Source organism: Amphibalanus amphitrite, unplaced genomic scaffold (assembly GCF_019059575.1).
Source record: "Amphibalanus amphitrite isolate SeventyFive unplaced genomic scaffold, NRLGWU_Aamphi_draft 000220F_arrow, whole genome shotgun sequence".
Taxonomy (NCBI): domain Eukaryota; kingdom Metazoa; phylum Arthropoda; class Thecostraca; order Balanomorpha; family Balanidae; genus Amphibalanus; species Amphibalanus amphitrite.
Genome location: NW_024881715.1, coordinates 654,646 through 678,093, shown reverse-complemented (window position 1 = coordinate 678,093; position 23,448 = coordinate 654,646). Strand labels below are relative to the sequence as shown.

The 23,448-nt window shown below is 47.9% G+C and overlaps 1 protein-coding gene across 4 annotated transcripts; it reads right to left on the bottom strand.

Annotated features, from left to right (window-relative positions):
* Positions 1-846: 846 nt before the first annotated feature.
* Positions 847-23,109, bottom strand: LOC122385484 (lipase 3-like). 4 transcript variants are annotated; one of them, XM_043373815.1, is made up of 10 exons: positions 23,053-23,109; positions 16,783-16,975; positions 14,972-15,170; positions 9,982-10,096; positions 6,571-6,668; positions 5,197-5,342; positions 4,359-4,520; positions 2,016-2,100; positions 1,624-1,766; positions 847-1,388 (listed from the first exon to the last, which is right to left on the bottom strand). In XM_043373815.1, the coding sequence occupies exons 2-10, from the start codon at positions 16,972-16,974 to the stop codon at positions 1,221-1,223; spliced, it is 1,308 nt and encodes a 435-aa protein (XP_043229750.1). In that variant the 5' UTR covers position 16,975; positions 23,053-23,109; the 3' UTR covers positions 847-1,220. The 4 variants fall into 4 exon arrangements, with proteins under 4 accessions (XP_043229750.1, XP_043229751.1, XP_043229749.1 ...); XM_043373816.1 differs by lacking the exon at positions 4,359-4,520 and adding an exon at positions 2,742-2,900; XM_043373814.1 differs by lacking the exon at positions 23,053-23,109 and adding an exon at positions 18,538-18,800.
* Between the last annotated feature and the right edge of the window lie 339 nt (positions 23,110-23,448).

The following is a 23,448-nucleotide window of genomic DNA, read 5'->3' as shown; positions in this document are numbered from 1 at the left end:
GGAGCATCCGCTTCCCCTCCCTTTTTCCTGACGAAGGAATCATTTCCCACTTGATGGCACTCTTCTCGACGCTTCCACCAAGTTTTGACTGACAACTTATACCGTTTCCTACCTCACTGGATGTCGCCTTTACGAACAACCGGTACAGTTAACTGTCAGCATTGGTCCCACCTGGTGTTCGGCTGTTCGGTTTGCACACGGCCGGTGCCGAAGTCGGCGACAGGCTCGGGTCAAAGGTCACCTTGTCATGCCACGCAGACTGCGGCCGAAGGTGGTGGCGGCGACGGCGAGAGATGTGGGGCGACTGGCCCTCTGGCAGAAAATGCCGGTAGTGGATACCGAAGGGCGGTGGAGGACGCCGGTGGAGGCCATCTCCCACACCCCCAACTGCACCCTCTGCAGCACATTCAGCCGGCGCCGGAACCTCCTCTGCGCCGGTCACAGCCGAGTCCATGTCTGTTCGCCAGCGACTGCTGCCTGCCGCTGTCGACCTTCGACGGAGGTTGACCCCCGCATGGTGCTCTCGAACTGGGGGCGTCCCGGTGCGTCGCTAGCGACTCCACGACGGTCGACTGACCGATCGTCGGCGGCGCGTCGGAGTCGATGCTGTTCGTCGGAGCGGGGGGTGAGGGGTGGAAGGGTACGGAGCTAAACCTTTTTCAGTGTCGAGCTTATAAAGAACACTTTATTTCAAGGTAGGGAACGGTAGGGATTACTTTCAAGATCCCTACTGACTCAACCTAACTCATTTACTTAGTTCAGTGAGAGCTTATGCATCCGAGCCAATGCCTATGAGCAACTTCATCCCCCTGAGCAAAGCCTAGCATGCGCTGCAAAGGCATCGACGACGCGAGATAAATATATTTGCGTTCACTTGACGCTACTGGCACAAGGCATTCGCGGCGGTGAACTGCCGTCATTACCAAACAAGTGCTTCAGAGAGCAAATCCAACTTACATTGTGGTTTCTAAGCTGAATAGATGCTTCTTTTCGAAATATTATGACGCCAGGTACATTCTGACTGTTCCTTTTCCAAGGAACCACAGTCAGATAAAAAACGAAACGATTAACAACAAAACTCTCAAGTCGCCGGAGACCTTCACAGGATCGGCAAACTTAAGCTTTTATTGATGTCATTCGCCAAAATACTGCACGCCCTTTCGTCAAGCTTGATGTTACTGTCACGTAATGGGATGTCGGAACCACTAATGGAAGTAGAGCTAGTGCTTCTGAGCGTTCTCGAACTTCTGGATGTTTTCGATCACGTGGTTGTAGACGAGGATGTCGCCGTCGATAGCCCACAGGTAGTCCAGGTGGTTGAAGGCAGCCAGCGGGACGCGGTACTTCTCAATGATGTTGGGAAGACCCTCAGCCAGCCAAGCCACATCCTGTCATAGAAGAATAAAATGGATGTGCTGTACTAAATATTTTCCTGCAGTGCATAACTGAAGAATCTTAGCGAAATAAACAACATTAAGTCACGTAAATTTTTCTAAGAGGTGTCGGGGTTGTATCATGGACGGCATAACACGTGCTATGCATAGTAATAACGCACCGCATAACAAACCAGATACACGACAGGTATGGGGGGCGGGGAACAAGCGTCAAAAATGCCCGTCTCACCTCCGGGTCGGCGAGCAGATCGTTGTCGGACCAGAAGAGCGACACGGGACAGGTGACGAAGCTGAGATCGTACTCTGGCGGTGTCGCCTGGCCGTAGCGGGCAATGTTCTCCTCCTTACCCCAGTCAAAGTGCAAAAACTTCTCTGAAAACATTAGGCATAACGTCAGCTGCTGGTTTTAGCGAGGAAAGGTGCCATAAACCTCTGTTGCCATAGCAATTTCATAATGTTATGCTATCATTCAATGAATGTGGTCTGTGGACATGATTTTAAGTTCGAGTCGGGGATATATTCGATGCTGCATAAGCGATGAATGAACAGCATAGATTGAACACACAATGGTCACTTATTGACCTATTATCCCGTCGGTTTTCGTCGTGATTCATGACTCACCGGCGTTGATCTCCTGGGCGTAGTGGATCACGGAGCGTGTGGAGGCACCGGCCGGCGTGTGGGCCAGGATGATCGGCAGCGCCGTCTGCAGATAAATTAGACGATTTATGCTTCGAAACAGTATTGGAACATTATTAAATATTGGAGTTTATTATTTATAACCGAAGGTTTGTTGTCAATAGTTAAAACACTATTCTTTAGAATTGTGTTTTTCTATTGAAAAACAAATCTGAGTTCCCTGACATAAGCAAAAAGCGAATAAAGAATTAACTAGTTAATTACGAATCTACTATAAATAATTATCAACTAGTACTGTTGACTCTGACTTAAATCATTAACATGATAGCGTTTAAAGGCAGAAACCCATCGAATATGTCAAGTTTCCGTAAAAAGAAAATCGAATGGCATACAACTATTGCAAGCTGCTATAGAACAATATTGCATGCTTTTATGCAGCGATGACATCGAAACCAGTTCATAAGTACATGGTTAGAAGGGTCATGTGCTTGACGCTTGCCGAGCAAAGAACGGAATAATGGTCTCGAGCACTGATATACACTTTAAAAGGGCAGCAAGCGCTTCTGTAACCATCTTTTTGTGTGTAAATGATTTCACCTTAAATGATTAATTTCGAAGAAAATAATAGGCTCTGACACGAGAATGTCAGAGCAGCTCTGATACGGGAGGTTTGCTTCCACTCGTGTGATTTTTGCATCACGGCAATACCTGGTTGAGCTGCTCCGGGTCATAGCCACAGAGCAGGAAGAGAATTTCGTCACAGATCTCGGACGTGGCCTCCCAGGGCTCGCACACCATCTCGGCCAGCAGGGTCATCAGCTCATCGCTCGGCAAGAACTCGTTCAAGCCCATCAATTCGGCCAGGGCCTGAAGACACATGCGGTGAGTAGCTACAGTGAGCAGGCATGCAGTTAAGCGTGGCGACTAACATGCGGTGTTTTGGTTAATGGTACGGTAGTGGGCCATGCAGGCATGCGGTTAGGATGCGATTGCTTTTCTCTTCTTCTTCTAATGTCCTGTGATGAGTCTGGAGCTGAAAATGGTGAGTAGGTTAGCATTTAGAGACAGCCTGAGGTCGTCCTTCTAACTACGGTCATGCTCATTTATAACACCCTCTGGTCGATTAGCCTCGCCATGCAGGATTCGCCTATCCATGCTCATCTGCATTTATAAACATAGATGTTCAACAAGCTTGCTGCTATTGCTCGTAATGCGACTAGAATGACATTTCATGCTCCACTTGCATAAGATTCCGGCCAATGAAATAACAAGCACGGCGCTTGCCTGTCACATCGAACGTCATCAGGAAAAATTAGACTTCGCAAAACCCACAGGTTACGCGCCATATTCACCGCACCCTGACCGCCCACGCACCATGGGGTCGCAGACCGCAGTCCAACAACGCTGCTGCACGCCGCGGCAGTCGGCGCAGCCTACACGACAACCCGTGCATTGCGGTACAGTCTACCTTGCAGTCGGGAACGCCTGTATAGCTACACCGTATAGGGCATGCCGTCACACTGGATGTGACACGTGGGTGCGAGGAATGTAGGGATCGGCAGTCTGGGAACTGGTGCATGTACTGTAAAAAAGGTGAGGGTAGGCTTCCTACAAAAAGTGACAAAAGTGCATGTACCTAAATGATGATTCAAACCTGACAGCACAATGCAATGTGAAGCAATCGTGTCTATGTGGCATCCCAATATGTGCGCTTTGTATGGGAGACGCTGGACAAACCGGTGCATGCATTCGTCGTATCATGGTCAATGTGTTTTGATTTGAAATTCTCGCCTCCCAAACTATGTAGAATGGTCCAATTGTGTTTTAGCTTATTTATCTATCGCGCTCTATTTCTTCTTTGGGGGCGGGCAAAAATCACTTATTCATTTCTTTGAGCAGGCGTTGCAACCATAAAGCAGGCGTGATAGATAACTTGATAGCTTGATGAAAAAGCATGCTAAATGACGAATAACGTTCGATGTTGCTAAATCGAGCGCTGAAAGTATTTGTACAGCAGACTACTCTAGCAACTCCGTTAGTTTTTTAGTCATGCATTTCCTCAAAATTCTGCAATCGAGGATCCATGTTGCATTAACATTGCAAGCACTGTCTGCAGTCTTTTTCCGCGTGCAGATCATTGTTGCGTCGTCTGAAGCAGAGAGCCTCCATTGTTGGAAGAACGAGCGCTCAGCTTTCATGCATCTATAAACGTCTGGTTAGTGCGTATCATAAAAGTTCGCGTCTCATGCCGATAGATCGTATGCCGACAGCAGGAATAGAGCAGTCATTGCACCGCATGCCGACATATGATGCGACCTCACTCACTAAGTTGAACTGTTTCGAGTCGTAGCCAGCGATGGCGAACAGGGCGTTACGACATAACTCCTCCTCCACGTGATCGCGATCACAGAAATATTTCTGCACAATCCGCATCCAGTGACTACCCGCCGGCAGAAATTCGTTCTCTCCGAACCACTTGAAGAGTAGCTGAAAACGATGCACACATGTCGAGCCGTGGTCGGGAAGGGAGGAAAGTTGGGTCTCGGGTGGTAGAAGGAGGATAAAGCGCCGTCTGGCTATTGATGCGCAGAGGAAAGCAGGTTATCACAATGGTAGGCAAAGTGGCAAAACACGTCAGTGTTCCACCAACCACACGGACCTGTGAAAGAAAAAACTGGGCGGCTAAGTGCCAGTCACGTAAAATCAACTTGTGATGGCTAATTGTGGTGCCGCATGCATAATTTCGTGACCGAAAGAATGCAAAATAAAAAATAATAACACACCTAAGGCTCGTGAACTAGGCCACAAGTTACATAACTTTGCTAGAACACTGCCGCAGTATTTATCACACGCAGTGAATCTGTGCTATGCATCAGCTGACACGAATAGGAAAATACCACGCAGTTGCAACCACATCTATGGGCTCCAAGTAAAGCGATCAAGGTTCTATCTATTACAATTACAAACACAGTATGCGACCTGGCACAACCAAACCAACCAGTCGTAATACTGACTAGTCATACTGGTGATCTTTTGACAGTGATCTATCACTGGTGACCGAAGACCAGCTCTAACAATAAACGACCGGGGTCAGGAACTTTTTAACGACCATTCTAACAATTAACGAAGAGGGTCAGGAACACTCATCCTCTTTCTGGCCTACCTCGACTTCGTTGGCGTACGGCGCGAAGATCCTGATGACCGAGTGCATGTGGTCGACACGGGCCACCGGGCCCAGACCCTGCATCAGCGCCACCTTGTCGTTGTACTCGGGATGGTCGTTCATCATCACCCAGAACATGGTCGTTCCTGGGAGGAGAGAGAGAGAGAGAGAGAGAGAGAGAGAGAGAGAGAGAGAGAGAGAGAGAGAGAGAGGAGAGAGAGAGAGAGAGGAGAGAGAGAGAGAGACGAGAGAGAGAGAGAGAGAGAGAGAGAGAGAGAGAGAGAGAGAGAGAGAGAGAGAGAGAGAGAGAGAGAGAGAGAGAGAGAGAGAGAGAGAGAGAGAGAGAGAGAGAGAGAGAGAGAGAGAGAGAGAGAGAGAGAGAGAGAGAGAGAGACGTCAAACGTCGAGCTTGGTTCTGTCAAGTCTGTCTACAGGGTGTTTCATAATGAATGTCAATTTTAAACTGGGAGTTCAAAAAGAAAAAATGTGTCTAGCACGTGCAAACTTTCAAGCATTGTTGGAAATTGATGGACATTTTATATAAATAGCTTTCAATGCCAAAGTTGTTGTCATTCCCGTCATTCCATTTTCAGAACGGGATATGTCGGGTTCACCTCGCGGCTCGCCGTGCTCAAATGATTAATACGCCATTTTCGAAAGAACAGAAGGCGTGGATAGTGTTACAGCTCGGAAGCCTCAAGAATATCTCCAAATTTATGAGAAAGTTTCGGCTTCACCTTAGAGTTAACCCTTCGCTTTAGGGTTCGCTTTAGACTTAGAGCAAGACTTCGTTGACTCCCCCATGGACTGCGAAGAAGTGCTCCGAGCCGTGCGCCATATCCGTGGACGGGCCCGATAGTGCATTAATCTTCACGGGGCTGTCGTGGAACCGTTTGTCTAGATAGAGAAAAGTGAACAGACATCAAATGTCCAAGTCTTCTGGTGTATGTGAATCTGAAAATTATGCAAATATATTGTTTTATATGACTAATATGGCAAATTTAAAATTGACATTCTTTATGAAACACCCTGTAGATATTGAATCGGATGATTGCCACCCAGAATATGTCGTCACTGGGTACTGATTTCAAAAGTGAAACTACCGTCGTGCAGGATATAATAGCATTCATTTTATCTTAGGATATGCGTCATCGGAAGGATGCTCGTATGCTTCAAAAGTGAAGCACCGACAAGTTTGATAAGACTGCAATCGGGTGAAGTGTTCACTATATGTATTTGCATTACTTATCCAGTTTACGATAAACCCCAAAAGCCATTAGATCGTTCCAAAAATACAAAACAGAGCTCTCGAGACTGAGTGACTGGCGATGGGAGGCTGGGTTTCGGACTCCGCCGACTAGATAGGCGACTCACCCATGGAGTGGCCTACCCAGAAGATCTGCTGCTGACCGGTCGTCTCCAGGATGTAGTCAATCATGGCAGGGGAGTCGTACTGACCCATCTGGTCCCACCTGAAACACACACCAGTGTCGGTAAAGGCTCAATTTGTCGAGACATCTACGTACCCTCGGATGTTGGAAATACCGCACACTTTACTTTATGGCGACCTCAGAAAACTTGCCAATTTATTCGCTTCCATCTTTACGAAATTCACAGTCTAGATCGACCACAATCATTCCACAATTACACCTCGCTCTAAAACGATGGCCGATGGAGTATAATGTTTGGCATTCACTGAAAACCAAAATGAATCTCCTGATGCCCTGATCATTGAAGTCTATACCCCAATTATTCCCTTTTGATCTCTTCATTATACCTATGGGGTATATTCATGGAATCGCAGTTGGCTTCATATTCCCATGATATTCCCTCGACCTCCATGAATTATTGATTCTCTTAATAAGCTCTTGATATCACCCTGTGAGAACCATATTATGCCATTGATACCCCAAATGATTCTGCATGATTCCGTGCGTATAAGATGCTGTTGATACCCCAGTCGCTGATAGTTATGCCTTTATGATTCTCTATCTATTCTTGCAATATACCCTTTTATTGCCCAGAGGGTATCTTGCCGGAATCACAGGGAGGCTCATATTCCCTTGAGATGCTTTCATATTCTTCTGTTATGCTTCCTTTGCCTGATTCTTTCAAAATACTCTTGATATCACCCGAGTAGAACCATAGTATTCCTCAATGATTCTTCGTTGGAGGCATCAGGAACGCGCCAAAGGTCCGCCATTTTTCTCCGTCATTTCCAGTGATCAGTGAAGAGCGGTGTTGGGTGCTGTGTGGTTGCGAGTGGTGCCATTTTTAGGCTGGAATTGAGCCTTATTGAGGGTGAGTACCATCCTTAGCAGGAACTCATATGACGATGAAATGCTTGGATTGACTTAGGCCCTTGATTTTTCATATGTAGTGTTCTTCTAAGGTTGCGTGTACTTGTGCTTCTGATGTCTAAATGAGATCATTACTATACAACATTATATTTGTTTAAATAGGTAGGTACCCAACAGTTGAACATCGTTGTTCTGATACATGTTAACTTCTTACATATCGTGTATAAGCGAACCTGTTCAACCAATCTTATACAAAATGCATTGGGGGGGGGGGATTGCCTCATACTCTTGAGTATGTGTGAGCATCCCTGGACCCGTCAGTGTGAATAAAAAATATTCTCAAATGAGTAAGTGATATGTCCGTCGTCCTCCTTGCCTGATCCACAGAGGACGCGGCGTTGGTACTGCTGCGCCTTCTGGGTGAGGAGGGAACGGTCGTCATGGAGGCGCCAGCGGCGACGATGACACGTCCCCTGATACACGAGCGGGAGACGAGTTCGACATCGTGGTCGAAGAAACAGTGGTGGCCAGCGCCCAGTGCCTTGAAGAGGCACTCCTTCTCTTCGGGGTCGCCTACTACGTCTTCAACCAGAAAGGGTCCCGTGCATCGCGCTCCACGATGTGGTTCATCGTCCACAACATCATGGGGCTGCCGGCAGAGTCAACAGCGACGGCGGACGCGCTGAAAAATCTGTCGGTGCTGACAGCATAGTGTGCCCGCGCAGTGAGGTAAGCCCAGGGGCGGAGTGGAGACGGAGTGATGGACGGAGATGATGGAGACGGACGTGATGGCCCGCCCCACAGGGAAAGGGGTCACAAGCGGCATGGGCGGGCCTGTTGACATCCTGTGGCAGCCCCTGGGCTACGTTGTCGGACTTTCTTGAGGTCAGGGAGGGGGAACTCGTAGGAGCCACACGCTCAACTTTCGTTGTGTAGCAAAGGTGGGAAAAACCACGCCATTTGAAGGGGCACCGGTTGTTTTGCGACTCCTTTGTAAGAGTCGCAAAACAACGGTCATCGTAGAAGAGCCAGCGGCGCTTCTCGTGTGTCATGTGTTTTTTTACAGCCTGGATCTCAACATGTGATATGGCATTTGTTATTTGTTTGTTATGGTATGAGGCGTGTGCGTGACGTATGTTTAATATGGATAGTATGTACATACAAATTGAATGTCTCTTGGCAACTAGGAAGCTGTGATTTTGAAATGAATGCAGAGGCAGTTGCAGTGGCGCGGGAACCGGGGGGGCTAGGGGGGGCTGAGCCCCTCCAACTTTTCGGCTGGGGGGGCTCGTAATGTATTTGAGCCCCCCCAGCTGGAGGAATCGAAATAGGAAATCTACCAACATAATTTCATAGATTCATACATAGGCGCGGGAACCGGGGGAGAGGGCAGTGGGGGAAGCTTGCCCCCACTACTCTGTGGCCGTGGGGGCGGTGCCCCACAACTTTTCATGAGAGCAGGAACCGTTGGGCAGCTTGTCCTCCCCAAATTAGGGGTTGTGGTTCACAAAGGAAGAAAGCATAAAAGTGAAAAATCCACCTCTTTCACTGGCTCGGCAACTCATTTGGCAGATTAAAACCTTCATTCCAAAACGTTGCCAAAACGGTAGTTTCTTCACTCAGCTGAGACGGAATACCACACTTTTTTGCAAATATTTTCGTTTTTTTCGTTGAAAAGGCCAATGGTCTGAAAAATAAGTGGCCTAAAAACGGTGAGAAAACTAGATTTGGGGGTACCCTAGGTTGATCTCTATTATGGTTCAGCCCCCCCATTCTGGAAGAAGTTCCCGCGCCACTGGGCAGTTGTCTTTCCAATCAATACAGTACGTTTTTCTTATACACACAAGCGTATCGTGGTTGCTGTTGGTGTGGCTGAGCGTCGATGGCATGGGCGGATCCAGGAAATTCAGAGGAAGGGCGAAGGTGGTTACATAAATGGCGTCTCTTACCTTTGTGTGGGTAAAGAAATCAGTGCGCTAGGTATCTCATGGGGATCTCACGAGGAATAGCATGACCCCGCGAGCCCATCCCTTGATCCGCCACTGCGGAACGAAGCAGACGGAGCATCCGAACTATGCTAGGGGGCATCAAAGGGGCATAGAGGAGATTCAGGGGGAATACACTAGGCATTTCGTAAGAATAATGGAGGCATAACCAGATAATCATTTTGATTCCACTTAGCCATCCAACAGGCATATTAGGGTAATAATGTTGGGATATTGGGGGTATCTAAGGCCAAAAAGGTGCTACTTGAAGTATATTACGGGAATAATTGGGGTTTCGTTTTAGACCATTCTCCTAATATCACACCCCCGGAATCATTTTAGTTTTCAGTGTTGTTCACCCACACTTTACCGTTACAATTATTGCTAACTTTACAACGCTTCAATAAAAACACTACCACAACAATCCCACAAGGCACAAGAAAGACAACACCAACTACAGTTGAGTAAGTGAATAAAGACGTCCTTCCCGCGCAGCGTACGTGAATTTCCAGAACTCGGGGTCGTCGGCAGTAATGTTGACGTGCGCCCGCGAGTACGTGTTACCGCGGGCGTTTCCCAGCCACACGTCGTAGCCGCGGTCCGCCAGCATGTACGCTGCAGGTCAGAAAAAAACATTGCAGCCGTCAGCTCACCTTGCAATCGATGAGCAAATGTTTACTTTTTAGTTTATTGCATTTTGCAAGCCATTCCTTATGCAGGCTATGAAGAAAGAAAGGAAAGAGTTTAGCATTAAAGTTAAATTTTCCATTTCAATCAATGGGTAGGTACTATTTGAATAGCCTGAATTTTCTATCTAATCAGCACAGCCATCGGAAAAAGAGAATTGCATCTGCCCACACAAAAGGGCATTCTAAGCAAGTCTGAATAGTGAAGTTCCTCTATAGATTGCACGTCCATTGCCTTTTCATTCAACGTTATTTTAGCGGAAAGCGGGACATTATGCGTTAGTCCAATCAAAGCCATTATCATGCACGTCTCGGTATAAGGGACCGAACGCTGAAGCCACAAGCCAGGGCAGTCACCCTAGACCAAGTGCAACAGCGTCAACTTCTTCGCCAATCGCCACCACCAGGATCGCCACTATTAGCCACCATGTTGTATCTCTTGTTAGGTTAGGTTATCACTGATAGCCACTGTTCAATCCAGTGATGTCATTACAATTGCTCCAGTGACGTCACCTAGCGGTCGGTGCGGGTTCAGCAGCCAGGCGGCCGAGCTGTCCATCAGGCCGTGCTGGAGGAGAACGGGGGCTCCTCGGCCCGGAAGGCGGTGAACTCCTAGGAGGTATCCGTCCGCAGTAGTCACTATGTGCTCCTCGGCAGCGTAGCCCCGAGAGCGGGCCATGTCCAGCTGGTCGGAGTCAGAGGTCACGGGTCACGGGTCAGTGAGCGTTCAGAGGTCAGTCAGGTCAGTGATAGGTCACAGGTCAAACACATGTCAGAGATTCAGCCAAAGGTCAGCGAGATGATAAAGGTCATTTGCTCGTCTTAAGCAGTTAGATATCAATGGTCATTGGTCAGTAATGGCCAGAGGTCAGTAATCAGAGATTGGTAACAAATAAGAGGTCAGTCAGAGGCCAATAGGTCAAAAGACACTCAGCGGTCAGTAACTGATCAGAGGTCAGTCAGAAGTCGGTTAGAGGTCAGCCAGAAGTCAGTGACAGGTCAGAAGTTAACCCGCGCCCACCTGGGGGGGGGGTGTTTGAACACCCCCCTTGTGGTTTTTCGCGAATATCTCAAAAACGGCGGCGCGGAGCGCCGCCGTTTTTGGTACACCTTATCATACATCAATTCTACACATGTTGTGAAAATTTCAGACCAAGGTCATTCAAGGTCAGGTCACCAGGTCACTTGAAGTGACCTCACCTCATAAAAACTTTCAATGTCTGTCATAGCTACACCGAGTGACCGATCGCTTTGAAACTTTCAGCGATTGCTAAGAGCAATAGCATGTACAAAATGTATATCTCAGAATTTTGATATCGATGACCTAAGGTCAGGTCAATTTTGCGACCTCCCCATTATAAGTCAATGGGAGAAAATTGAAATGCGCCTCTTTTGGAGGAAAGACATTATAAACACTCCCAAACACCGAATTACAAGTGGTTTAGACACACTGAACTTGAAAATGGTGTCCGTGACCCTTGTTTATGCCCTGAGGTCATCTTAGGTCACGAATGGTATCTAACAGTTTTTCGCAAACAACTTTTGATAGAGGCATGCTAGAGCGATGAAAACGCCTTAGATGTGTTCAGCTCGACGATACGGATCGACTGATATGCAACATGACCCTTCCCGGTCAGGTCATGACCTTGACCTGAGGTCAAATTTTCAAGTTGACCTTTCAAGGTCAAGTTATAGTTCATTCGATGTGTCTTGACGAGAGGAACACGATGCTGGTAAAAATAAGCTCGTACAAGGCTTGGGTCAAAAGTTATTGCAGAAAAACTGTTTTCGAAAAAATCGGCTATTTTTGCAGTTTTTGCCCCCTGCAGGCAAAACCGTTGACGTTAGGTCAAATCTGAGAGAATTACTCAGAAAGGGCGTTAAAAGGGCTATCGAATGCGCTTTTCCGCGGCGCTGTAGCTCTATCGGTTCCCGAGTTATGCGTTGGCTTCTTGGAAGTTTTCGACATTCGACCTGGAAATCGGCGAAATTTTGCCTTCAATGACCTCTGGTGACCTGACCTTTGACCTGACCAAAAAATTGACCGAAGTAATTTCGTCATTATTTTTTACGCTCTTTCGAACGCCGCCTTCCGCGTATCGCTACGTGGCCCAGGAGCCGAGTTACAAGGGGGGGGGTGTTCAAACACACCCCCCCCCCAGCAGGGCGTGGAAATCCAGGACCCCCAGCAGGGCGCGGGTTAAAGAGAGGACAGGCAGAGAACAAAGGTCGTTCAGAGGTCATAGGTCATCTGAAAGGTCAGTGAAAGCCCTAACTTGGAAATGGGATTGGTCAGAGGACAGGCATCAGTCAAAAGTCTGAAGTCAGTTCAGGTGGTGATTTCAGAGGTTAGATATTGGTCACAAATAAGCGATTGGTCTCGAACCCGACCCCAGTCATAAATAAGAGGTCAGCATTAGGTCAAAGGTCAGAGAAAAGTCGAGTACCTAAAAGGCCAGTCATGTGATGAGTCGGTCATTATTTCACGGAAAAGCTATATTCATACATATTATCTATAAACCAACTACCATGTATACCACTCAGAAATAGATCACTGGTCACTGGTCAGTAGTGGTCAGTCAAGTCAATCAGGTATACGGTTCGTGTCACTAATCAGTGTCAGGTAAGATGTCTGTTTTGGGAATTCAGCGCTTACTCAGCTACAGCACCAAATATGCAGCAGTCAGCTAGCGCCTCGAAATTGGCGGCTATCCCGCGCCCCGTAGGGCTACCGGCGGACCCTACCACCCGTAGGGGGGGGGCCGTTTCGGCCCCCCCCCTAAGATCTCGGAAAGTTACCGGCCGATTTTCAAAATTCAAACGGCGTTCGATAGCCCCACCCGGGAACTACCTTGTGACCAAATTTCATTGACCTAGGTCAAACCGATGACGTCACAGGTCAGGTCAAAGGTCAGATTTTCACCGTTCACAGGCATTTCAAGAAATGTGTTGTGAAATCGAGTTAATTGGTAATTTATTGAAAACCATCGATGGTACATTGTTCGTCAAACACATACTTTGCTATCTGAGGTCACTGATACCAGGTCAGGTCACAGCGAGGTCAGGTCACCGGGGTCACAATATGAAAGTGTCGTGTGATACATGATTTATGGTCCATTTTACATGACAAATGCGATTATGTGGGTTAGGCAGCCTTTGGGGCCAGCCTAGGTCACGTTTTGGTGAAGGTCAGGTCAAGGTCAGGTCAAATAAGGTCAAATTTCAAATTTGATATTTTTGCATAAAATGGGTATCGATTCGATGCAGCTCGTCACGGGGAGTCTAATGGTGGTCTTTGTTTTGCTCTACGAGGTCTAGAACTGCCAAAAATTGAGTTTGAAAATTTGACGTCATCAATTTTGAACAGTTTTTTCGCTATAACTTGGCCAAAAAACGAGGTATCGATCTGAAATTCGGTATGTAGATAGAAGACGATAGGTACTATCACATATATTCCGGTTTTTTTGAAACTCAAAAAACTTTTTGGATTTTTTGGCTAATATATCCAAAAAAAATGTTTTTTTGATTTTTGGGGTTCAAAACTCAAAAATTTCAAAAATCCGAGATAGCAGTTTTGTAGCCCTGTCAATTCTACACCTTTTATGTCTTGATCATTTTTCTGTATCTTCAAAGCTGTAGGCCTGACAGGTCTTCTCGCGAAGGTCTTTTTTCGGTCGAAAATGACAGAACATGACGTCATTCTGACGTCATTTGTGGCCAACCTATCATAGCCTCTGGAAAAATTTTTGGTCACAATGTGTAAAATTGATGCCCGGAGGGGTCCTGAAAGTTTGGTGGCGATATCTGAAGCGGTTTGGGAGATATCGACCGAAAAGGACAGGGGGGGGCCGTTTCGGCCCCCCCCCCTACGGGGCGCGGGCTATGACTCACGGCTGGCACGAGACACCGATGAACGGTAACAAGACCCTTTGGTTGCACAAGCACACACGACAAAAACGATAGACGGTATTTCAAACAACAAAAACCAAAGGCACGCACCGCTGCTGGCTGGTGACAAAGACGAAAGCTTTTTCCCATTGGGCACATAACTGAGAGGTCAGGAACGCTTTGTCTGGGGCTAAAACGGGACCTAATGAAAAAAGGAAAGTTCGCCGAAAAAAAAATTATCCTTAAGTTCATCGTAGTTTTTTTCCAAGTCAATTCAGTTGCAGCAGTTGGTTAGACCTTACCGAGCGATGAGATGCATCCATAGCGCAGGTAGGCAACCGTATTTCCCTTTTTTTTAGGTTTACTATGGGACATTTGCTCCAACCGACCAAGTGAGCTGATCATTGACGGTCAGGTCAAGCGACCGGGCTTTGGACAGTTGCACGATGACCGTTAAAAATTCCGATGCAATAAGTAACTCGTGCAATGCAGTGTTGCATTGAATAGGCTTTTAGCTGACTTGACTTATGTGATAGAAAGACAAGCAGTACCTAAAGTCCACACCGCGCTTGTCAGCAGTTCTCCAATCTGAATATGGTAAGAGGTAGCGACCTCTGTGGCCACTGGCAGTGGCCCTTCTCCAACCTTGGCACGGCACTACCTAGTGCCTGGAGAGTCTCCAGTGGAGATGGGCTATGCTTGTGACTCTGATCATAAGCTATTACAACCTCCAGATGTTTCCCTCAATAAGTCTCTCGTACACATCACTAAGCAGCCTACCTCAGGCAGTCGGTGTAACATCATGCGAGCAACAGCACAGTCACAAAACAGCCCATAAAGCTTCACACAGCAAACCCCTCAGGAGCGACACGAGCCATCCAGTATCACGTTTGCAGCGACATCTATATGACCATACCCAGCGCCCTCTCGGGAGGCTGCATGATCCAGTCGGAGCTGGCGGAGAGCAAGCCGTGCTGGAGATGGACGGGCGTACGGGGTCCCTCGCCGGGTCCGTCCCGTCCGTACGGGATCCGGTGCAGAGACAGGATGTATCCGTCGGCCGTGGTGACGTCATGCTGCTCGGCCACGTAGCCGTTCTCACGGATCAGCTCCAGCTGATGTCGGCAGAGCGGTGACGTCAGAACGAGGGAGGTGACGTCAGCACGTCAGGTGGGCATGCCAGAATCTTGGCTGTGCCAAAGGTCGAGCTGCATCTTGTGTCGGAGTTGTTGGTCAAGAATGCGTCTGGTTCGTCCGTGGCGTCAAACAGCGTCTGATTCGTTAGCCTCAACCTACCTCTCAGTTTGTCTTAGCCACCTGTCGTCAGCGTAAGCTAGTCGTGGTTTTGGAATCACTTCGTCACCAGTCTGATGTCCAATAAGCACCAATATCTGTCCAACATCGATCGGTCACACCAGCGGGTCAATGGTCACCTCGCTGGTAAGGTGCCGACTGCCGATATGTCTTCTTACCCTAATACCTCCCTGGATTTGGGACACCGTCGTCGCGTACTATGCATGTCCCCGCGTTCTTGAGAGAGCATCAGTTTACCATTACGAGTCAGCATTGTGAGGCTGTCAGCTCTGTGTCACAATGTAGTAATCAGTCCGAGTTGTCTTGGTCAGCACTAGCGAAGCAGGTTTAGTTGACCCTCCGCCCCCCCCCCCCCCCCCGGTCACCCTGCTGCGTAATCCTCATCTTCCCGTCTTCGGTCACGCGTCTCCGGTCACCCGTCTTCGGTCACGCGTCTCCGGTCACCCGTCCTTCCCTTATCATTACGCCCTGCTCACGCCCTACCCAGCCCCCAAACGTCCTTTGACAAACGTCTCGTCATCATACGCAGCCCCACCCCTCTCCCTGGCGAGGCGAGCTATCCCTTCCCCCACCCCCGCCCCGACTCCCTAACCAGTGACCAGCGACCATCATAAGTCGCCCAGTCCGCCCCCCCCCCCCCCACTCCTCGGCCCCTTCCTCGGCCTCCTGTCCCAGTACCCTGAACCCCCGGCCAGCCCCCCTTGTATCCGCCCCCGGGACATGTGACCCACACACCCATGTCACACCCTCGCGAGTCTTTACAAATACCTACGTCGTGTCGCGCCCCTCGGGCCATATCACTGCAGGTGTCAGTTCTCAGCGAAACTCGGCAGGTGTCTGGTCACGGTCGAGTCTGGGACATTAGGCTCGTCCCAATAAGACGGTGTTATGTAATCAGTAACCAAAGATAGAGATGAGTAAAGAAGCTTGCATTACAAACGGATTTTGTTTTGAGTAGAGATCGCAAAGCATGATTACTGCATGATATAGCGCAGCTGGGTAGATGATTCAAAATGCACGTATCCTACCTATATCTGCAAAATAAATTATAAGAAAGGTAATAAAACGGTAAAAAGTTGCCGAAAAAGCTGCTACAGCAAACTGAAAGAAAGTGAATCGTAGAAATGTATGGGTTTCAAACTTATTCACTGGAGACAATCATCATAAAATCCGCTAATCAGGACTATTCACCTGTCAGTGTATGAATTATTTAGTTCCGTCTGGATAATCCGTTCCAACAATTGTTGGCCTTATCATCGAGACTCATAAGTCCCATCGTGGTTTTCTCCATTATGTCTACAGACATCGACAATTCTCACCGTGGTTTTGTCCACACCAACCGTTCGTCTTGGCGGTTCCCAGTTCCCACGGCCACCGTGGTTTTGTCCATCCGCCCGTATCGGCGTTTCTCACCGTGGTTTTGTCCATATCGTTATCCAGTGCGACGTCCAGCTGGCCAGCTGAGCGCGGGTCGTCCCGCATGTACTGTTGCATGTCCGGACTGCTGGCCAGCTTCCTGAGCAGCTGCCGGTAGCTGGGTGGGTCGGCGATGCGGCCCGCCGCCAGCGCCGCCGCCGCCGCCAGAAGAGCCAGGTAGAACCGCATCCTTCAGACAGACATAAACGGGGAAATAGCTGGGTCAGCGGCAGGTAGATGTTGGTAGTAGATTCAAATGAGCGTGCTATTCTGAAATGTCCTCAACAAGCAACAAGCTCTGCTCGGCTGGACGGGCTACGGGGTGACAGCATATGTATTATGTACCTATAGCCTTGAACGGCCCGTTTGAGCGCCATCTCCCCTAACCTCTATTCACCGTACCGCCTCGATTGGCTGAACAATTTACCTGGGCTGGGTGTTAGTTTATATCTCGAACTGAGCTTCGAATTTGCATCTATTTTTCCTTTTTTTTAGCGCGATGACTAGTAAGTCCACACTGCTGTCGAGGAAATGACTTGACAAAACCACGCGACACAGCGACCGGAGGATGTCCGGTCTCTGCCGAGGGATCTCGGTCACGAGAGCTGACTCATACCGAACTAAATCGACATGTAGTTTGTGTTACAATTCCGGTCTGCGGCCAGACGGTCATGCGTACGAATACGGCGCAGTTGTCCGAGAAGGTACGCTGAACTCCAATGTTATTGACGGCGCGAATACGCATACGGTTCAGGTCCGCTGGTTGTCACTGAGTTGACGCGGTAAGACGTGAAACAGACGACACGCACAGTCCCTTGAGACATCCTAGCCGTGTTATGTATAGCATAGTACGGTACGTAGGTACTTTGCCTAAGATCGTGGGTATAAAGATTTCCGAAGCCGTACTCCTGTGACCGCAATTAGTGATAAGTTCAATTTACCTAAAAGGAAATTACAAATGCTTATTTTGATTTCACGGGCACACATTTTTTATCTTTGTTATCAAAACGCTTTATGTTTGACGTTTATATGAGCTTCGCCGATCTATTTACATAGGTGCAAACGTCTAAAAGATAATATTTTGTCAAAAGTGTTAGCATTCTTCGCGTTATTTTCAGTTCCTTGCTTTGGAGATGTTCAACTGGGCAGACCGAAAGATTGGTTATGTTCTTACGAGGCTGTCTGAAATAAACGGTAAATTTGCGCAGTCAAACACGGTGCTGGGGCGGAAACGGAATCGGCGCTGATCGCCGATAACCACGCACCCGACCTCGGTCCGACGCGCCGCTGCACACGTGACACGGAGTCGCTTCTACCGCCCTGGCCAGGCGTGCACATATGACAGGAAGTGAAAGGAATCTGCACTGAGCCTAACGGATTAGATTGAAATTGGAGAGCCGGTAGGCGAAGCTATAGAGCTGCGCGACTCCACGGGTTATGACAATGCAATGTCGCACTAATTGTGACAGTCGGTGCCAGGTCGACAAAATGCAATAAGACAAAAACGCTGAACGTTTTGGACTCGAACTCATTTTCTTCCTAAAAGAAACAAGAAGTGCTGAAGATTTCCCCTCAGGTAGTCGCAAAATTCATGCATTTCATTCAACACCTCAGGTCTAATTCCTGCCAAACATTCGACTAAATGGGAGAAGCTCGCATTAAAGAAATGGTATTTCTTAATCATTGTATCTAACTGCCCTGTCTGTTTACGCAATTTTATATAGATGCAAGTTAGATATTCATCCAATTTACCTGATGTCACAGGAGACGGTTGATACTGCTCAAAACTCCGCTTCTTACAATCCTTACAATCACCAACTCTCACAAAACACCACCGACACCAACCCTTCCTCTCGGTCACCAGCTCTACACTATTACACCAGCGTCACTGCTCAGGGTCCCAGATGGCCCGGTGCCACCACAAACCAAACTGAGACCGGTGTCAGCCGGCCTGTTGGACCGCCGCGCCGAGAGAGAGTTGTACTCGGCCTACTTGGGACGGCCGAGCCAGCCGACTGCTGCTGGACGACCCCGGTCGGTGCTGCGCGGGCGGCGCTGGGCTGGATGGGATGCACTGAGCGGTGCGGGTTACGGTTGACCGGGGCGCGCGCGTGTGAGAGCCGGTGGGTCAGACAACGGGCAGCGTGCAACTAAATGAACCGGTGCGGTGCAGCGACGGCAGGTCAATGTTGGGGCCGATGGGTGTGATATTGGATGAGGTGGGATTTTTGTACGGTCTATTTCATGTGGCAAAAGAGGAGGAATATCAATAATGTTTTCTGCTTTTGAAACTCGTCAGTGACTTGTTACAACTTCGGAATAGCATACCATTATATACTGATTCGCATAGGTATATGATGCAATAATTATAACATTCTGTGGTTTATATTTGAATCGCGATGGTTATGTTTTTAAGTAGCGGCGGAACACCCACAATTAAGGGGGGGGGGGCACTGCTGACTTTTGGTCCCATTCTTTCCATGCAACGCCCATAGGGCTAATGTTAAAATGCCAAAATCAAAGGGGGGCACGGACACGGTGCCCCGGTGCCCTCCCAGTTCCTCCGCCTATGATTTGATTTAGGCATTTTAGGCTAGCTTCAAGAGATTATGCATAAACTGGGTCGGGCCCGGAGTAACTCCAACCACTGATACCCTCGAAAGCATTTCTTCCCCCCCCCCCGCGTCTAAATCCATAAATAAAGAAGCTATGTAGAAAGTAAAGCTGTACCTTTAACCCGCGCCCCAGTGGCGGTCTCAGCCAACTTCGCCCTAGTGGGGGGGGGGGGATACCTATGTTACCACCTACCTCTAACTCAAAAACTAAGATGGCTAGAAAGACGCGGTAAAAAGCAGTCGATAGCTCTCGATGCGTACGTTTGAAAGCATTTTTTAGTCATTTTTCATCTTTGAGCAATATTGGGGTCACCAGAGGTCATCAAAGGTCAAAATTTGCGAATTGTCATTATATTTTTCAGAAAACATGCCATTATCTCAGGAACTATGATAGCTAGAAAAACGCTTGGAAAAGCAATCGATAGCTTTTGAACTCTTCTTTTGATAAGGTCATTATCAAAAATGACCTCAGGTCAGTGGTTTAGCCTCCAGAGGGCAAAAACTCCAAAAATAGCTGTTTTTACGAAAAGTGTTTTCGATAATAACTTTTGACTAAAAAACGCCACGACATTTCTATTGCCAGAATCGTGTTCCTCTCGCCGAGACGCGTCGAATGAACTATAATTTGACCTTGAAAGGTCAACTTAAAAATTTGACCTCAGGTCAAGGTCATGACCTAACCGGAAAAGGTCATTTTGCATATCAGTCGATGCGTCTCGGCAAGACAAACACAATGAGGCCATCCCCAGTGTTCTATGTATCTCTTTCCAATCGAGAGTTACATATTGGCAAAAATCTGTTTGTAGCCTCAAATGACCTCGGATGACCTTTCTAGAGGCTATTAGCAAAAAAGACACCTTGGTCGTCACGGGTGGTCCAAATCTTTGTGATTCTGAAATATTTGGACTGTTTCTATGCGTACACACGGATCAAGCATTGTCGTTGTTCTCCATTGGCATTGACTTATAATGGAAAGGTCACGCTACTGACCTGACCTTAGGTCACGGATATAAAAAAATCCGAGATATACAAATTGTAGGCGCCCATAACATCATGCAATCCACCAAGCTTAAAACCTTTCTGACAAGCACTGCAGGCTGGACATGATTGCAAACTTTTTTAGGCTTGGTCAGTTAACTTGAACTGGTGACCTGACCTGACATGACCTGGGGTCAAAAATTTCACACATTGTCTCAAATTGATGTACAAAAAGCTACCCCAAGCGGCGCGGCGCTACGCGCCGCGTTTCTTTATTCACACGCAAAAAAAACGCGACAGGGTGGTAACATATGCCCCCCCCCCCCCCCACTGGGGCGAAGGTTAAAGTAATGGGCAAGGTAAGGCACTCGATATCTCTATTTTTGGCAAGTCGGTGAAACAGCTCGGTTCAAAACCGTATTATGTAAAATTATCAAACTCAATTTGTATCCGTTGTAGACCACGCAGACTGCAGAGTAAAACGAAGACCACCATTGGATTCTGCGTGATGAGTTACATAGAATAGTCACCCTTTTGATACAAAAAATATCAACTTTGAAATTTGACCTTTTTTACCTGACCTTGACCTGACCTCCACCAGAGCGGAACCTGAACCGGCCCTAATGGTCGTATAACCCACACCATTGAATTTGAAATGTAAAATTGGCCATAAAACATGTATCACACAACCCTAGTATGGCTGGGTCCATATTGCAACCTCTGTGACCTAACCTGGCATCAGTGACCTCCTAAGCAGCATACAATATTAGGTGGCCAACGCTGGATCGATGATTTTCGATAACATGCCTTTAACCCTCGCCCGCACATGGGGGGGGGTGGTTGCCACCCCCCCCCCCCCCCAGGCAGTCTTTCTGCTCTGCACTCAACATTTTTAGAGCTAGAAGGCTGATTTTTCGTATAGCTGCTCGTCTATCCTTTCTTGATGTCCGCTGAAAATTTTAAAGTTTCTGTGATTTTTGGTTTCGGAGATATGACCTTGTTTTTCAGGTCATGTCATGACCCAAATGGCCAATTCTCAACATCTTGCGTTTGCCATGGGCCTTGTGAGCTTTTGACACCCTGATTTCGGCCTTTTTTGCCAGTCTTACCTCCCACCTATCATGGAACATGTTGTTCGACGATGTACAGGGGTCAAGGTCAGGGTCAAGGTCAACCTAGGTCATCTAAGATAATTGCGTTTTAGGCAAGCTGAATTTACTTTTTGTGAAGTTTTTTGACTGCATTTTTGGTAAAAGCTTCTCAAATCATGATTTCATGTGATATGGACCCAAAAACAATCGGTGCACACATCAGTATACACACAGACACACACAGACATACAAACACATATAATTGACCTTGACCTAACTTGACCTGAAATGACCTCAACAGCAAAATTCTGGTCGGATAGTGTGATAAAGAGGTTCTAGCTGGCTTGGCACCAGAAAACAGCATCGTCATCGGTATTTGATAAGCAGCGCACTTGATATCCAACGGTGACCCAAAACAGCAACATTTTTTAGTTTGACCTGACCTGGAAGGTCAATGACTGACCTGAGAAGGTAAAACTGGGTATCATTGGATTCGTCTCTTCCCAAAGAATCTTTTTGGTCTTTACTGCTAAGCTCTATCTCCAACAGGAACGAAATGGCGCGGGGGGGGGTGGCAACCACCCCCCCATGTGCGTTCTAGGATGGGAAAATGGCATGTGCGGGCGAGGGTTAATTCGACGACCGACGTTATGACGCATTCCTTAGAAGGCCCGTACTCGGTGAAAATGCGACCTTTGACCTGACCTCTGACGTCATTGGTTGCACCTAGGTCAACGAAACCTGGTGGCATGGTAGTTCCCTGGTGGTGCTATTGAACGCCGTTTGAATTTTCAAAATCGGTCGGTAACTTTTCCGAGATCTGAGGGAGGCCGAAACGCCCCCCCCCCCCCTCAACGGGTGGTAGAGCCTAACGAGGCGCGGGTTAATGCCAGATGTATGATCAGTGCAGCTATAAATACATCATATGTATAAGACTTATCATGTGGCAAGGTCAATTGAAGGTCATTCGAGGTCACATGAGGTCAGCATAAAAGTTTTTCCAACCGTTTCCAGGCATAGTGGGTGTCATTCGACGCGTCTTGAGAGAACGAAGGTGTGCTACTTAATACGGTGCAAGCTCTAGGACCACATCTGTTGAAGTTATTTAGGAGAAAAAAGAACAAAAACCCACTAAAACACTAAAAACACTAAAACCCCAGGGACCTTGCCCTGGCCTGTGACATAATTACTATGGGTCGACATAATAACTGTGCCTAAATAATATCCAGATGATAAAGACTGCTATTATTCATAACTGGGACTTCACTCGTCCAAAACACTTTTCCAACAAAACGTAGGTACTTCGATTGTGCAATGGCATCTCAGCTTTGCCGATAAAACTTGGAAAACGCACGTATAGGCCTAGAAGCAGCAATGTCTTTTTTAACTGAATTCATCACTGAATGATTCTTGTGGTAATGTTGCATGCCTATTGCCAACCCAAACGGCGCCTTCGTGAAGCAGTCCTGAGGCCTGAAGAGCAATGAACCGCATGTACCGCAGGAGTCGCGACCTGCACCGTACGAGATACCTTATGTGTGGAGTTGCCAGACGTGCCGTCAGGAGTCGCGACCCGCACCTACCTGTCTGTGTGGAGTTGAGGGGCCGACTGCCAGCCGTCGCAGTCGATGGCGACCTCAATGTCACGGACTCAACGGTGGCCAGCTGGGGCCGTCTCACGATGGGGGGAGGGACGCTGTTTTCAGCCCGCTGCTGGGGACCATCCCAGCTCATGGCCCCCGATAACATTTTGAAATTTGGCCTCAGAGAAATTGAAAAGAGAAATTGAAAGCCAGAGTGAGAAGTCGGCCTTGCAGCTGTGTGTGCTGGTTGTCTTGGTTAAAAATCGCGCTTACCTAATACCTTAACCCGCGCCACGTCGGGGGGGGGCCGAAACGGCCCCCCTGTCCTTTTCCGTCGATATCTCCTAAACGGCTGGAGAAATCGCCACCAAACTTTCAGGACCCCTCCGGGCATCA

Coding starts and splice junctions, on each gene's coding strand:
- LOC122385484 (XM_043373815.1), bottom strand. CDS start 16,974: ATGCGGTTCTACCTGGCTCTTCTGGCGGCGGCGGCGGCGCTGGCGGCG. Junction 15,171..16,782: donor ACGATATGGACAAAACCACG/GTGAGAAACGCC, acceptor TGCCGACATCAG/CTGGAGCTGATCCGTGAGAA. Junction 2,101..4,358: donor ACTCGAAACAGTTCAACTTA/GTGAGTGAGGTC, acceptor ATTTATCTGCAG/ACGGCGCTGCCGATCATCCT.